General features: G+C 38.1%; 1 protein-coding gene across 1 annotated transcript in view; it reads right to left on the bottom strand.

Moving 5' to 3' along the window:
• Positions 1-1,605: 1,605 nt before the first annotated feature.
• The window catches only part of LOC149794350 (uncharacterized), a 34,433-nt gene continuing 18,597 nt past the window's right edge, over positions 1,606-17,441 (bottom strand). Inside the window, exon 4 of the mRNA XM_089968505.1 lies at positions 1,606-7,503. Within this exon, the coding sequence (XP_089824631.1) occupies positions 2,252-7,503 (5,252 nt within the window). The 3' untranslated portion in view covers positions 1,606-2,251. The remainder of the gene's footprint in view (positions 7,504-17,441) is intronic.

Genomic DNA, 17,441 nt, shown 5'->3' with positions numbered 1-17,441 from the left:
CCATGTACGTCAGATCATCATGGACAATTATCCGGATCACCGATACGAACATTTGGAAAAGAAGAATTTATGTGGAGAGACAAGGCTGTTTGAAGAGAGTTCATTATGCCTCGAAAACATTTGCTTTCTTGCCTATGATTTTTAGTCAGGTGTATAGCTGTTTGTGTTTGTATACTGCATGTGTTATCTCTGTGTCTGTCCCGCCAGTCCCGTTCCCGCCAAGCGTTCTAGTTTTTTTTTTTTTTTTTTTTTTTTTTTTTTACCCAGCTGTTTGATCGAGATCAGCTCCTTGCAACATTGTTACTAATCTTCAGCAATGTGACATCACCTTCCCTGTTCCATTCCTATTGCCCGTATATAACTCCAACCTTTTGTCCCTATACAAGCCCAAGACCTTTTTGACTTAGACTGGGTTTTCCATTGTCCGTATACAGACCGGGGTGGGGTGGGGGTCTGTAATGTATTTTCCCATTGTCCGTATATCGCCCCCATCCCTTCACTACTCTTATACCCATAATGTGATTATTATAAGCCGATGACTGAATGTGACACCATCCCCAACTTTAACAGATTTAGACAGTTTCATGCACGAGAACCTTTACCAATGTTAAGCGCACATCTTACTCCACAACTAAACCTACAAGGCAGACCGCTCCGGTTTAAATTTGTTTTACATATTCCCTCAAACCTAGATTTATATACATGTATTTGTTTTTATTTATTTATTATTTTTTTTTTTGGGGGGGGGGGGAAACATTTGAAAAGGGCGCCAAATCAAGTCTGCGTCTATTTACTCAAAGCCTGTGTACTACACAATAAACCTGCGAAAGCCCATGGCTTTGATTGAGTTTGCTATTGTATGTATGTATTATCAACATTTCGTTGAGTTCATTAATGAGTGACATATATGTATATCAATTAAATGATCTGGCATTTGTTTGTGAATTTTTAACATTGATAGAAGTCTTATATGTACATAATTTTACAACAGACTTGTTAAATAATGAGTTCTTGTCGTCAAGGCGTTAAAGGTGACCGTCTTCTTTAATTTCTATTATATATTAATGATATAATCTAGCATCTAGCAATATATTTTGATTGTATCGGAATTAAAGATGAAGTCCCACTATTCTGATACAGGTTTTTTCAGAATGAAAAGGTCAGCTTGTGTGAACAAGAGTTAACAGTCCTTTTATTAGTTTACATATATATGAATATATTAGACAACAAAATCTCAGAGAATGTTACTAACGTCTCAGGAAGGAGAGTCATGCCAGCATGAGTTTTTTGATGTGGTGGATAATTTTTTCTTCTTCAGGGGGAGATAAAGTCATACCCAGATCCTAGGCCAAATGGATTCCATGTCTGTATGTATGTATGCACACATAACCAGATCAGGTCAAGTATTATTTTTTCCCAAAAACTTTTCAAGACGGCGATGACTTTCCTCGAAAGGTTAATTTTTTTTAATAGCCTGGGGGTACCGATACGGCCCTGTTAGGTATGTATGTATGTATGTATGTATGTATGTATGTGCTTGTGTATTTAAAAAGGGCTGAAATGTGCTATTTAGGTGGGTATTGTTGATAAAGCCTAATTACTTACTATAAGATAAATCACAGTCTTTATTGATCAAAATTAAAATAAATTGTGTATATATGTTAATATATAAGCAGCTGAGAACCACAGACTAAACATCAACTTAAAACAAAAGGGAAAGACAAATGTAAAAATTATGATGCACTTCTCAAAGAAAAGGCTTTTTGTTTTAACTAAATATAACAAATTTAACTTGGACATCAGAATGAAATTATAATATTGATAAGATCATGAAGGAAAACATTTTGATAACGTGTGTGCTCCTGTTCAAGGTGTCCTAGAGTACTTAATCTCCAAATGATAATGATTTGGGAAAACAAATATTTAAAAAGTAATTTTCACATCATCAAAGTAAATAAAAAGATTAAAATCACTAAAGCTAAGAATGAAAGAGTGTTCTTTTGGTTAAAGACTAACTGGCCAGTGTCTTACAATGAAATAATAAACATTGATCAGTAAATCAGACATTGCATCTGAAAGGTTGCAATGGATTTCTGGATAAGAACCTGCACATAAATATATTAAAAATGATTATATCTTATGGATGAACATTATTCTGTAATTCTGAGGTATGAGCAAGATATTTCCACATATACAAGTTGCAAAATAAGCTTCTTGTTGTTGCTTGTGTAGAGGTGTGAGGTTCCTCGATTTATACTTCAACACTGTGAATCGGAGCTTCGGTTTCGTTAGCAGGAAGTTCAGATGCTTGAGAGGAGACCTGGGGTTCTTCAGAAGGAACTTCCAGAGCAAGTGAAAGAGGTTCTTCTAAGGGAGGAAAAGCCTCTGGTTCTTTTGAGCATGTCTTCATTACAGGCGCTTGTAGTTCTTCAGAAGGTACCTTAGAAGCAAGTGACTCGTGTTCTTGTGAAGAAGTTTCCATCACAGGTGCAGTACTTGTTGATTCTTTTAATGATGCTTGGGAAGCAGGAAGTTCAGACTCTTGAGGAAATGTTTCCTGCATGTAACCCTGCTCGTTCTCAGCTGGTACGTTGGAGACATAACCTTCACGTTCCTCCATGGGGACAATGGGTTCTTCAACAGGAGTTTCAGATATCTCTGCCTGAGCAACCAGTTCTTCAGTGGATGGCTGTGGACCTTGAAGTTCTGGTTTCTTAGAGGGGGTTTCAGACAATTCTGCCTGATTCTCAGCTTCTGTATTAGTGGATTCTATTGGTAGCTTTGTTTGGCAAACAGCAGCATTGGAGGGGTCTTCAGACACTTCTGCTTCAGCCTCAGCTTCTGTAATAGCGGGATCGATAGATAGCCTTCTTTGGCAAACAGCAACCTCACATGTTTCAGCCGCATCTTCTTGAATTTCAGCTTCTAAAGGTAGCCTTCCTTGACAAACAGAATCCGTAGATGTTTCAGACACTTCTACTTCACCCTCCACTTCTGTAGCGGTTTGATCTATAGATAGCCTTCTTGGACCATCAGTAACCTTTGATATTTCGGATACTTCTACTTGATCCTCAGCTTCTGTAGTAGTGGGATCTATAGATAGCCTTCTTTGACAAACAGCATCATTATATGTTTCAGACACTTCTGACTGACCCTCAACTTCTATAGTATTGGGTTCTATAGATAGCCTTCTATGGCAAACTACAACCTTAGATGTTTCTGACAGTTCTTCCTCGAGTTCTTCAGCAGATGATTTGGGAAATACAGTTTCAGGTTCTTTAACAAACGCTTCAGTAGCCTGGGATTGTTCGGCAGGTTCGTTAGCGCTGGCTTCCTCTAATGGAGCATATGCTTCTTCAGGAGATAAATGGGGCGAATCCATGAGTTCTTTACAGTGTACTTCCTGCAAGGAAGCGGAATCTTCTTCAGTTGCTACATGGGATACGGGTATCTCTGATTCGTTAGCTTCTGTTTTCTGTAAAGATGTTTCCTGTCCTGATCCTTCAGCTAATGCCTGAGGAACAGGAACCTCAGTTTCATTAGCCTGATCCCTTAATGTGGGAGCCTGAGGTTCACCAGTGGGAGGGTCACCATCAATAATAGGCTCTTTTTGTTCTTCTCTATCAACCTCAATATGCACTGGTTCTTCTTTTTCTCCCTCAGCCTCGGCTTTTATTGCAACTAGTGAAGATACAGTTTCAGCTTCAAACGTAAGGTCAATATCTGCATCAAATACTTTTGTTTCTTCATCTCCTGTTGGCGTGACCTCTGGTATCGCGATATCCTCCATTGTTTCAGCTAGTGTCTGTTCAGTCCACTTTACGAAGTCAGACTCAGCTTTCGGCTCATAAGCTGGTGCTTCTGCCTCTGCCACGGGAACTTGAATGGATATTATAACAGGCTTATCTAGTGGTGACTCTGCAATCTCCTCAGCCTTCATGTCACTCTCAACTTCCGTTACGTTTAATGGTTGGGTCTCCTCCATTGGTTGTGCTGAGAGATCGCTTCCAAGTGACTCCTCTGTTTGCGTGAAGGTCTTATCGGCTGGTTCCACCTGTCTTTTACCTGCTGATAGTTCCATGGTCTCTAGTGAATCGATCAGGTATGAAGGAACCTTCACAGCTGGTTGTGATGGAACTTCCATGGCTGACTGTGGAGCTTTAACAACTAGCTGTGATGGAACATTCCCATCTGGCATTGATTCAGCTATCTGCTGCTGTGACACCTGCGCAATTTCCCTCTGAACCTCTACTCGTGGCACTGTCTCTTTACCTGGTTCATCCATTTCTCTACCTGCTGATGGCTCAACTAGCTGTGATGAAACTTTCACAGTTGGTTGTGATGGAGCCTTCACAATTGGTTGTGATGGAGCTTTAACAACTGAATGTGATGGAACTTTCACAGTTGGTAGTGATGGAACCTTTACAATATGTTGTGATGATGCTTTAACGGTTGGCCGTGATGGAGATTTTACAACTGGCTGTGAAAGAGTTTTCAGAACCGGTTGTGATGGAACTTTTGCAGTCGGTATTGATTCAGCTATCTGTTGCTGTGACACATGCGCGACTTCCCGCTGAACGTCTGCTTGTAAGTCTGTCTCTTTAGCTGGCTCCTCGAGTTCTCTGTCTTTTGTTGGTTCAACTGGCGCCCGTGGAGCAATTCGTTGTGATGAAACCTTTACAGCTGGTTGTGAAATTTTCACAGTTGGTTGTGATGGAGCTTTCACTGTTGGTTGTGATGGAGCTTTAACAACTGAATGTGATGAAACTTTCACAGCTGGCCGTGATGGAGATTTTACAATTGGCTGTGACAGAACTTTTACAACTGGTTGTGATGGTGTTTTCGCAGTTGGAATTGATTCAACTATCTGCTGATGTGACACTTGTGCGACTTTCCTCTGTACCTCGGTTGGTACGGTTGTCTCTTTAGGTTCTCTACCTGCTGTTGGATTATCCAGAGCCTGTAAAGCAACTGACTGTGATGGAACTTTCACATTTGGATGTGAAGTTTTTACGGCTGTTTGTGATGGAGCTTTGACAACTGGTTGTGATGGAGCTTTAACAACTGAATGTGATGAAACTTTCACAATTTGCTGTGATGAAGCTTTCACTGCTGGCTGCGAAGGAACCTTTATAACTGGCTGTGATAGAGCTTTGACAACTGGCTGTGATGTTGTTTTCACAGTTGGTATTGATTCAGCAATCTGCTGCTGTGACACCTGTGCAATATCCTTCCGAACCTCTATTTGAACGACTGTCTCTTTAGCTGACTCCTCAAGTTCTCTATCTTCTGCTGATTCAACCGGTGGATATGAAGCTACTGGTTGTGCTAGAACTTTCACATCTGGCTGTGAAAGTTTTACTACTAATTGTGATGGAGCTTTCACCGTTGGTTGTGATGAAGGTTTAACAACTGAATGTGATGGAACTTTCACAATTTGCTGTGATGAAGCTTTCACCGCTGGCTGCGAAGGAACCTTTATAACTGGCTGTGATAGAGCTTTGACAACTGGCTGTGATGGAGTTTTCACAGTTGGTACTGATTCAGCAATCTGCTGCTGTGACACCTGTGCAATATCCTTCTGAACCTCTGTTTGAACGACTGTCTCTTTAGCTGACTCCTCAAGTTCTCTATCTTCTGCTGATTCAACCGGTGGATATGAAGCTACTGGTTGTGCTAGAACGTTCACATCTGGCTGTGAAAGTTTTACTACTAATTGTGATGAAGCTTTCACCGTTGGTTGTGATGAAGGTTTAACAACTGAATGTGATGGAACTTTCACAGTTGGTAGCGATGGAACTTTCCCAATTTGTTGTGCTGAAGCTTTCACTGCTGGCTGCGATGGAGTTTTTATAACTGACTGTGATATAGCTTCCACAACTAGTTGTGATTGAGCTTTTACAGTTGAAATTGATTCAGCTATCTGCTGATGTGACACCTGTGCGATTTCTCTCTGAACCTCCGCTTTTATGACTATCTCTTCAGCAGGTTCCTCGAGTTCTCTACCTGCTGTTGCTTCAAGGGGTTCCTGTGGAGCAACTGGCTGTGATGTAACGTTCACAGTAGCCTGTGAAGTTTTCACGACTGGCTGGGATGAAGATTTCACAGCTAGTTGTGATGGAGTTTTAACGGCTGGCTGAGATGGAGATTTTATGAGTGACTCAGATGATACTTTTACAAGCTGTTGTGAAGGAGCATTCACAACTGGTTGTGAGGGAGATTTCTTAGCAAGTACTGATTCGACTATCTGCTCTTGTGATACATGTGAAACTTCTCTGTCAGTTTCTGTTTGTACGACTGTCTTTTCAGCTGGCGCCTCCTGTTCTCTATCTGCTGATGGTTCAATGGGTGCCTGTGAAACAATTGAATGCACTGAAGCTTTCACAGTTGATTGTGAAGGAACTTTAACGGCTTGTTGTGATAGAGATTTCACAACTATTTGTGATGGAGCTTGCACAACTAGCTGCGATGGAGCCTTCCCAATCAGCGATTGTTGTGACAATGATTCTGATCGAAATTTTACGGTTACTTGAGATGGAGCTTTCGAAGTTGGTATTGATTCAGCTATCTGCTGTTGTGACACATGTGCAACTTCTCCCTGAGCATCTATTTGTGTGATTGTCTCCTTAGCCGGCACCTCCTGTTCTGTACCTGCTGATGGTTCAACGTTCTCCGGAGGAACAAATGAATGGGAAGGAACTTTCACAGTTGATTGTGAAGAAACTTTCAGGACGGGTTGTGATGGAGATTTCACAACTAGGTGTGATGAAGCCTTGATAATCGGTGCCTGCGATGCAAATGTATCTGACGAAACTTTCACGGTTGGTTGTGACGGAGACTTTGTAGCTGGTATTGATTCAGTTAGTACGACTTGATTTGATACATAAGCAACTTCCTTCTGAACATCTATTAGTACGACTTCAGCTCCAGCCTGCTCCTCTTGTTCTTTACCTGCTGATGGTTCAATGGACGTATGTGGAATAACTGAATGTGGTTTATCTTTTACAGCTGATTGTGATGGAACTTTCACGGCTGGTGGTGATGGATTTTTCACAACTAGCTGTGATGGAGCCTTGACATTTAGTGCTAGTGGAGCAAAAGTATCTGACGGAACTTTCACGATTGGTTGCGATATAGATTTTACAGCCGGTTCTGATGGAGTTTTTATAATTGATTTTGACTCCGCTATCTGCTCCTCCGATCCCTTTAAGGTTTCTCTCAGATAATGGTCAGAAGTTCGTTGTCTTCCAATTTCAATTGCTTTCGAAGACTCCTTTCGAATTCCTTCTCTGGATGTGTGGGAAGTACCGCGTACCTGTCCTTTTTTGTGGTCCGCAATTATTTTTCCTGTGGAAGTGTTTGGATACAGAATCTCTATGACCGATTTTTGAACTTGTGGGAGATTCGTGGCGCTCCGTCGCTTATCATCACCGCCTGGGGCTGGTTTTTTAACCAGGACGTCCTCTGAAGTGTGCGTATCAGTCTCTTTCTTGCTTTCAGCACCTACAAGAAGAAAAAAAAACCACAAAAAACAAACGCTAACAATGTTATTTGCAATGGAAAACATTAAGCTTTATGGATAATCTGCATATTCTTGTAGGAGGGGGACCTACATCCTGAAAACTATGACTGGTACCGAAAGATATGGTTTCCAAAACGGCCAGTTATACCCCTATAGATAAGGTCCTGGAAAGTCAAAGTCAGCACCTCCACCCCACCCCTCTTCAAATCAGAAACTGTACATGGAATGCATTTACGTGATTCAAATATGACAGTAACGGAGCTGGACCTAAGTTTTTAAAACAATCCCAAAATGTATCTGATTATTCTCTATGTTAAAGTTTTAGACTGTAAATATATTCAGACTTTGAGCTTGATGCAATAAATTCGCGAAAAGCAAGATAAAGATAATGCATGAAGAAAAAAAAACTGGAACATAATTGACCTGTCAGATAACTGCTCAGTGGTATGTTTACTGTCACAGTTAGATACAAGTTAAAAAAGCTCAATTAATTATTATGTATACCTCAACCTATCATTAAGCTCATTCAGATATATATATATATATATATATATATATATATATATATATATATATATATATATATATATATATATATATATATATAGTAATGTGGTCGATATGGGGTCAAACGGGATTGTATACTGTCAAAGGAACGCTAAAACGAATCTTTTGAGAGCATATCTTACATTAAAGGGGAAAAAAGCGACATTGTTTTATTGATGGAATTTCAGTCCTTTAACAGTCTTGAGTTTGGAACACTCATTCCTAAAATTAGCACCTGACTCTTTGGTGCGGAATTGAAAGGACATGTTTCAAACACATGTAAGTCCAAAAAATGCAGCGGTTCATATCCTTTCCTCTACACAGATGCTGACATCCAAGTTTCATCTATACTGATAAATATAGGTTTTATCATGTGCACTCAAAAATTTAAAGTTATTGAATTTTTAATAGGATGGTGTTTGCATAGGTTTACTATGGGAACTGAACTAGTACCGCGAGTCCTAAAACTTCAGCATGGAATACGGCCCGACATAGTTGTTCTCCGCTACCAGTATTGTCAGAAAAAAATATAAATAAGCGGAGACCTTGTTGGTGTAACAGGTCTTAGTGATCTATGCTTTCTACGTATAAGGCTTCAGAGGCTGTTCAGGTAACACCATTGTATGAAATTTCGCATATCTTATCATACAGAAAACCACGACGTATTCCGATGAGACTTGATGAAAAAAGTCATCGGAATTATTTTTTTCAGTCATTTTACTAATCTGTTTTGTGGATTCGGGAAGAAAGAAATTTTTTTTTCAGGAAAATAGAATTGTACTTGTGGCATCATGTAAGAGCCTCATATTTAGCAAGAACAGAAAGTACATCAAACTAATAATGTTGAGACTTCTTCCAGTTATTCTATAAAAAGTTTATACAATATCGTGTATGAGAGGTATCGCATTACAAAATGTGTGTGCTTTATGGAAAATATCGTGAAAGAGGTTTTTAAGTTCAGTTTAACAAAATAAAAAATAAAAATAATATGGTACTTGAATTGCCAAAATCGCCTCTGAAAGAATCAACAATATCCTTGCAAAACAAAGCGATGATTGTTAGCGGATATGAGTATTGATTTTAAAAAGCGTTATAAATATTTGTAAAAAGATTGACACAAATTAAATGCAGAAACAGTTTTTGCAGAAGAAATTACTTCTCTCTCTGTCTGTCTGTCTGTCTCTCTCTCAATATTGTTTACCTGAAGCTTTTCATTTGAGGTCCACTAATCCTTTCCTAATTGTGATCATAAAATGAATATGTTCTTACACAAGTAGTTCAGCCTTTGTCACTCTGAAGATATTACACAGTACAGATGCATAAAACAATTAGCTAATATAGAATCTGTAGAAGACTTTCCCTCTAGGAATTAAATTTCTTCGGATAGTATCTGCCCCGTTCACGTTTTCAAGCACACAACAAACTTGGACTGATGTCAGCAGGGATCAGTATTTATTCAGCCTGTTATTGAAAGACGAATAGTTTCCCTGTCCCTCCCACAGCCGACGCAATCAATCCACGTTAGTGCCAAACTTAAAAATCGGTCAAATGGAGAGGAATAGAAAAGAAATGGATTTGCTCATACACGAAAGTGTACAAAAAAGTACTAAGTTTTGTTTTTGAATCAAAATGAGAGCTAACTTTGAGCAATGAAAAGGCGACTAAGGAGTAATTAAGCATGAATTCACTCTAAAGCTAATGAAACAATGCCATAAAAATATAGGGTCACATTATTTTAAAGCATAACGTGAAGTTGCTGATTAAACGATAAGGCTGGCAGCAAAAGGAACACGCTGTATGTGTATGACGAGGTTGAAAGGAATTTCAGCGCAATAACCAGATGTGCTGATTTTTGTAAGATTTGCTGAGTTTGTAAATTTAGACGTTGATTATCATGGTTTATCTGTACTTCATTTCCGAAATAGCGAGCCGATATTATAAATCAAAATATAAAAAAATTACTCATATCTTTTTGATTAATATATTGGCTGGATACTCTGTAAAGTTGTAGATCGACGTGACGATAATCACATCAAAACGTTAGGAAAGATGTACAGAGTGAACATGATAAATTTTAAATAATCTGTATATCCAGATATCTATCAGAAAATGTTTAAATAGATCTATAACATCTGTAGGGTAGCATGGTGATGATCATCTACATCTATAGTGCAAGGTCGTGTGGATGAAACAAACATCTCTCTTTTTTACGTATCAAGTTTTAGAAATCTCAATGCAATTTGGCCAGTTCATCAATTTGTGCTGTTTATCTCTGTAAAACAAATGCTAAACGTGAAGTTATGGTGTGACTATTTGCCATAAGGTTAAATCTGATCGACGGTGCATGAGAGTTTCTATATACATGCCTAACAGTTTCCAGTCATATTCTATCAGATGTGAATTTACGCAGAGTGAAACGGCGGCCCTAAATCTTCACATATAGCAAAAAAGAGAAGCGGTGAAAGAGGCGAATAATATTTCTACATTTATAAAAGTTTATACATAGAAAGAGAATGCTTCGTTCTTAATGAACAATTCATTGTTTTATTTGCATTCGTGATCTCTTTCATGTGTGAATTTACAATTCCTCTGCACCTGTTTCATTATTTCTATTGGGAAGATGCTCAGTGCAACAAACAAGAGAAAGTGAGGACTCGTGATCAATTTGCTCATGCAAATATATCGCATCTCTTTCAGCATCTCACCCACAATCAACGACGGACACAAGCCTTTAGTACAAACTAAAAGGGCGGGAGGGGGCATAACCCTTATGAACAAATGTTAATACAATGACTGGTCAACGTGCATATCTTCTGATGATAATACTATGTACCAAGTTTCAGTACAGTGTACTGAAAACTACAAGGGTAGTTGTATTCACAAAATTCAGTCATTTCGAATCAGGTCACAATTAGTACTTCCAGTTCAGTGACAACGAATGTAGTTCTAGTCTATTTTTAGAACATTTTTTCCTCCCTCATTGTGGTGGTGATAGAAGAGTTATATTTATGCATATTTGCTAGGGATTTAAAGGTAATCGTTTATTCTTGAGAATATGAGCTCAGGATGTGGTTTTCCGTGTGTATTTCGGCGACAGTGCACAGTGAGTAATAAGGCCTTGATGATGATCCTGTAGTAAAATCTGCGTTCTATTTACATGCTGCTCTGTTTACAGTGCAGCTTCCCAAAAAAATGCAGGTCAACCTTTGGCAAGAACTTCACCGTGAAGTCATCTTTGAAGGTATTTTAGATTAACATAAGATATGTATTGATTGTCACACACTGGAAAGGTCAGTACTGAGAAACAAATGTAGAGAATATATAGTAAAATTAATTGTGTTCTGTGTCCAGCTACTGCATCCCGCAGTAAATCACAAAGGGAAATAACTCTTAAACTAATCAATGGAGCAAAGTTTTGGCAACATGTTTATCTTCAATTTAGGAGCATAATATGTGTCATTATATTTACATAATAAAAAGGTGCAAAGCACATCAACGAAGATACACTTGTTCCAACGGTGAACAATAAAGAGGCGTTAAGGAATAGTGAACATGAGTGAGTCTGAAAGCAAATCAAAAATATTTCAAAACGTATTCGACAGGCGAAAAGAAACATAATGAAATTAAAAACGTATTCGAAACGTGAACAAGTCAGTCAGCAATAACAAAATCGAAATGTATGTGAATATAAAAGTACAATAGAGGCGAGAAAAAACAACTGTAAGTTGATATGTATGATTGCACATATGAAAGGAAATATAACGGCGCAAAATACTGAAAATAAAACAATAAAATTAGTAATATGATAAAAATGAATTAAAGGATACAATATCTGGAGTATGCTGACTCTAAGGTAACTTTATGATTTCAAATAAGTGTAGAGAGATACTGATGTTACAACGATATATCAATCATAGTGTGGAAGTTGTATAGGGAGCAGAACAAATTCTGATAGACACCATTTATCTATGAAGTGAACCAGCTTGAGTCTGGAAAAGTCAGTTTTCATTTTACATATATGTCTGGATGGAAAGTGGGACAACAGTGCACTACTGGTCAATGCTTTTGTTATGGTAGTGTGTACGAATACGTTTAATCCATGTGGCATACTTATAATCAGCGCACAATATGAGGCATGCATCCTCGAATTCGAGTTCCGGGGAACGAGGCATGTTTCGGAAAAAGTCCGAATTTAAGGAAAGTCTAGAAGGTATTGAAAAAATTTCCGGATAGTTTTTTTTCCAACCATTTAATGACTAAATGTTGTAGTGAAAGACTTAATTTACATTTTAAAAATAGATGATCAACGGTTTCTATACAGTCGCAAAAAGTGCATAATTTCGATTTGGAAGTCTTTTCCAAAAACAGATTCTAATTTACAGGTAAGTTATTATGGATGGTTTTAAAACATACATCTCTGGTTATGGGATCTAAGAATTTATTATGTAATTTTTTCCGAAAATTGGGGAAGTATAATTCATATAATTTTTCCACTTTGGGTTTAAAAAGAACATTTTGAAGTTGTCAGCGATAAATGATCTTACTATGGACCTGAACAAAACTGAAAGTGGGGTTATTTTCATGAAAGGTTTTAAATATTATTATGCACTTTTTATAAAATTGGGTGCATATGAGGTATGGACATATTTGTTGTTTTCTTTCTGAATTTTTAATCTGGCAAGAGTACGTTTGGATCAGAGTTACATTTTGGCCCCTGATGACCCTTATAAATTCCTTATCTATGTATAAGGAGCAGAACAGATCACTAACATACTAAAATTGAGATAGCAATAAGTTTTAAACAAAAAGCGAATTGTATATGAGAGCGAGAAATGTGCTTGCATGGCACAGATACCGTTGCCGATATAACACTATCGAAAGCAAAGATAATCTTCAAATTAAACCAGGGGTCAAAATTCTGTCAAATTTTGAAAGAAACGAATTAAAATCGATCTTTACAGACGTCTTTTTATAGAAGCTCAATGCCACATTTGGCTCCGTTCATCGAAATATATCGAGTTGGACTGAAGTTTCACAATTCTTGAGCAAATTAGGGCCATAGCTCAGTCAAATCTACGCAGAAATATAAAGTAAAAATTGAACAAAAACTACTTGAGAATAAGACTCATGGCGGAGACGTTCTCAATTCATGCAAATTTCACAACACGAATCAGTGGAAAATAAATTCACGAATGGACTAAACTATATGCACCTCATTAGATTGATCTTGTGCTTTAAACGGTTGACACCGAAACGAAATTAAGCGCGTGGGTTGGGATGTACGAAATAATACGGGACACTAAAAGCTGCTGATTTTCTATAAAGGAGTTTAATCCATGCCCTAGACAATATTCTGCTTAGCATGGGAGTAGCAGTATCAATGGGGTTAATGCGTGACCACCAGGGCAAGGGTTCGATTTCCACCAATGAAACAGCCAGGACTGGCTATGGGGTCATCCATTTAGTACGTACGCAAAAAGCTGGCAAAGTTTGACCCCTCCCCCTCCCTGTACACTTTTTCACACCCACCCACCTACTACGTACACCTGACACATCCACACCCACAATTCTATAGAACGGCCTATATTTAATCCACGCAAAAACCATACAGGAATAATAATATTAACGCGTTTAATAAAACAGATAGTCCAAAATTATTATCGAGGTTTCACCCCCACCCCGTTTCTTATGCGTAGGTACATTATCAGTATACCCCTCCCTTACGCAAGCGAACGCATTTGGATTACACCACTCCCCCTCCATGCGTACGCACTAAATGGACGGCCCCTATCTTGGCGTGTCCTTGGACAAGACACCTTACCCCAGTTACTTGGCACCAGCTACTTTTAGATGCCAATTCAGAACGATCTATCTAAAAATGTCGTCTTCCCTCAATCGGTGTTTTAACACGGTCGTGAACTATTAACTGGTTCACAACAGGCGATTAGATGTGTTGCAGTGGCTCACTGGCCAGCTTTCATGACCATGACTCGCATCCATCGGATCAGCCGAGATTGGTTAAGGTGACGCGTCATTATTTATTCCAATCGTTTCTGTCCGCAATAACCTACTTTGCCAATCCAAACAAAACCAGATGATGAAATGTGAAATCCGGTTGAATGAATCATCAAGATGCTGACTACCACCAAATATAAAATCGATACATTGATTATATATACATCCACCTATGGAAGACATCTTTATCTGATATAGCAAGAGAATACATATGCATGTAGTTGAAGACAAGTGCACCTCTCGAAGGACCAGTAGGCTATGATCAATTATTGAGCTGCAAACGAGATAACGAGGTACTGTGTTTGCAGCTAAAACAATAACTAGTCTACATTTCACATCTAATTTTACTACTTATGTTGGGTTCTTCGGACTATCTATCTATCTATATATATATATATATATATATATATATATATATATATATATATATATATATATATATATATATATATATATATATATATATATATATATATATATATATGTGTGTGTGTGTGTGTGTGTATCAGTTTATAGTGATGTCCAACACTAAGAGGTTAGTGTTAGGATTGGTCAGCATGGTGTCGGCATAATGTGATTGGGTGGAAAATCATGCTACATGTCTGCGGCATGATGGCCCAGTGTTAGACATCACTATAAACTGCCACACTGCAGACGTCGTGGAGATATGACTGAAAAATTGTTAAAGCTGCGTTAAAAATCCAAATCACACACACAATCATTTCAAATGCACTTGATCCAGCAAGGGATCACGTGTCGGAGATTGCTCAAGATAAATGCAATAAACTGACAAAGAACAGTGCTGATAAAAGTTAGGTACTAGTTTCGTACTGTTCGTTGTCAGTTTATTGTATATATATATATATATATATATATATATATATATATATATATATATATATATATATATATATATATATATATATATAGTATACTGTTATGGGGACAATGAGAATTAACATGACATACTGGAATGTCCCCAAAAATTTTACATTAAATCACATTGCCACCTTTTGAATGACCAACGTCCAGTTGTCTACTGATCGACAATTACTAACCAACACGTGATCTAAATGACCAACATCCACATCCGAGTGGTCTAAAGCGCTCTCCGTCACGGATCTCTGCCATCTCACCTCTGTCTGCGTGGGTTCGAGTCTCGGGCTCGACCAATGTGGATATGTGACACAGCTTGCCGGTAGCATCTCGTGGGTCGGTGTTCTTTCCGGGGTTTTCCCGGGTTCTTCCTCCAACATTAATACTGGCCGCCATGTATAGCCTATATTGTGCTGAAAAATGGTGTTAAACCCTACAACAACAAAATCCACACTTATTAACTAACATGCGATTTAAATTATTAATACCCTCTCATCTACCGACCAACAATCACTACGTATCCCTCTATTACCCAACACACACCTAATAACCACTAAGGGGTTCCAATAACCCACATTAATTCATTTAATAAACAATACACCTTTATATAAACATCGCTCGCTCTACTGAACAATACACACATCTACTAACCACTACACACTGCTCCGGTGGTCTATTGGTTCGATCCCCGGCCGAGTCATACCAAAAACTTACAAAATGGTACTAACAGCTGCCTCGCTTGGCGCTCAGCATTAAGAGGTTAGTATTAGGACTGGTCGGCCCAGTGTCAGGATAATGTGACTGGGTGGGAACATCATACTACATGTCTGCGGCATGATGCCCCAGTGCTAGACATCACTATAAACTGCCACATTGCAGACATCGTAGCGATATGACTGAAAAATTGTTAAAGCTACGTTAAAAATTCAAATCACATCACTTCACATCACTAACCACTACACTATTTAAACTAAACAAATCATACGCCTGCTAACCAACATGCAAACTGGACCGACCAAACCAACACTCACTAAAGATATACGACATTTAACTGACCACCACGGAGTCGTCTACTATCAAACACCAACACTTATTAACCAACATACGAACTGACTGAGCGACACCCACACGTCTAGTAACAAGTTGAGATCATGTATACGCACTTAATCATCTTTATGTAAATATGAATTGTTGTTGAAAAATATAACACAAATTTTGTATAACCAAAGTCTATTAAATCCTGCTTATTGAATGCTCTGCACTGTAACTGTCATCTAGAAACTTCCAGACGGAAATTATCGGTTGCTATGGACTTTTACGGTGGCGGCCAGGAACTAAACTGGGCCATGAAAAGAACACGTCGAGTCTAATGGTCACAGCATAGGGTAATACGAATTTGTTCATTAACAAGCGTAGCTTTCATTGTGACATCACAGCGCACGACATTCAAACCGGATTGTACTGGATAACATCTTTAGGTTGATTTCGTCCAAAATTGTCGACGTACTTTAACATTGATCTTGCCTCATGCTCTTTTCCGGGCGTGTAAATTACGATATCGTAAAGCAATATCGATGTATGGGATCCAAATAAAGCGAATAATTGCGATTTACATGTATGTAAAATCACATTCTAAAAACTGACACCCATTTCTAAAATAATCGGTGTTGAATGCCTATATGACCGTATGACTTTTAGTATAACCAATAAACCATGTGACTGATCCACACTCATACTAATACGCCGTATGACCGGTCATAATCCAGTCATCTACTAACACCAATCTCAACTTAAACCATACTGCTCACTAATACTGAGCGCTACTGAAAAGCACATACATGTATTACTAACATCCATCCCTACTAACCGATAAACAGCTTTACTGACCATTACCTACATCTACTGACCATTATTCAGAAACAGTATCCAATACACAGTGGTAATGACCTGGACCCATACCTACTGACCAGCATCCACACGTACAAATAGGTGTACAAGGGTTGGATGTAAGGCTAGAGAATGAAGTAACTAGGAATAACACCTAATGTTAGAGAAGACAATCATTCACTATCGCAATCTAACACTCACCCTTTTTGCAAAGCAGACAGACGTATGGAAGTACCCTGGACAGAATGTTTTCTATTAGCTGGCTACACCCATATCTATATATATATATATATATATATATATATATATATATATATATATATATATATATATATATATATATATATATATATATATATATAAGATTATTTTTATGATTTTGGTAGATCTGCAAATATAGCACTAATGTTGGAAAATTTATATAATCAAGGAAACCATTTTTTAAAACTGCTAAAACGAAAGTGACTAAACGTATTGCTAAATTTCCGAAAATGCCACGGAATTTATTGGAGACTGAAGTCATCAGAAAAAGACAGTAAAATGGCCTGGACTAAAAGTAGCTCTAAATTTCCGAAACTTTCAGGGACTTAGCAAA

This window comes from Sinohyriopsis cumingii, chromosome 8, assembly GCF_028554795.1.
Source record: "Sinohyriopsis cumingii isolate HCF-2022 chromosome 8, ASM2855479v2, whole genome shotgun sequence".
Taxonomy (NCBI): Eukaryota; Metazoa; Mollusca; class Bivalvia; order Unionida; family Unionidae; genus Sinohyriopsis; species Sinohyriopsis cumingii.
This window is presented reverse-complemented; position numbering and strand designations above follow the sequence as displayed.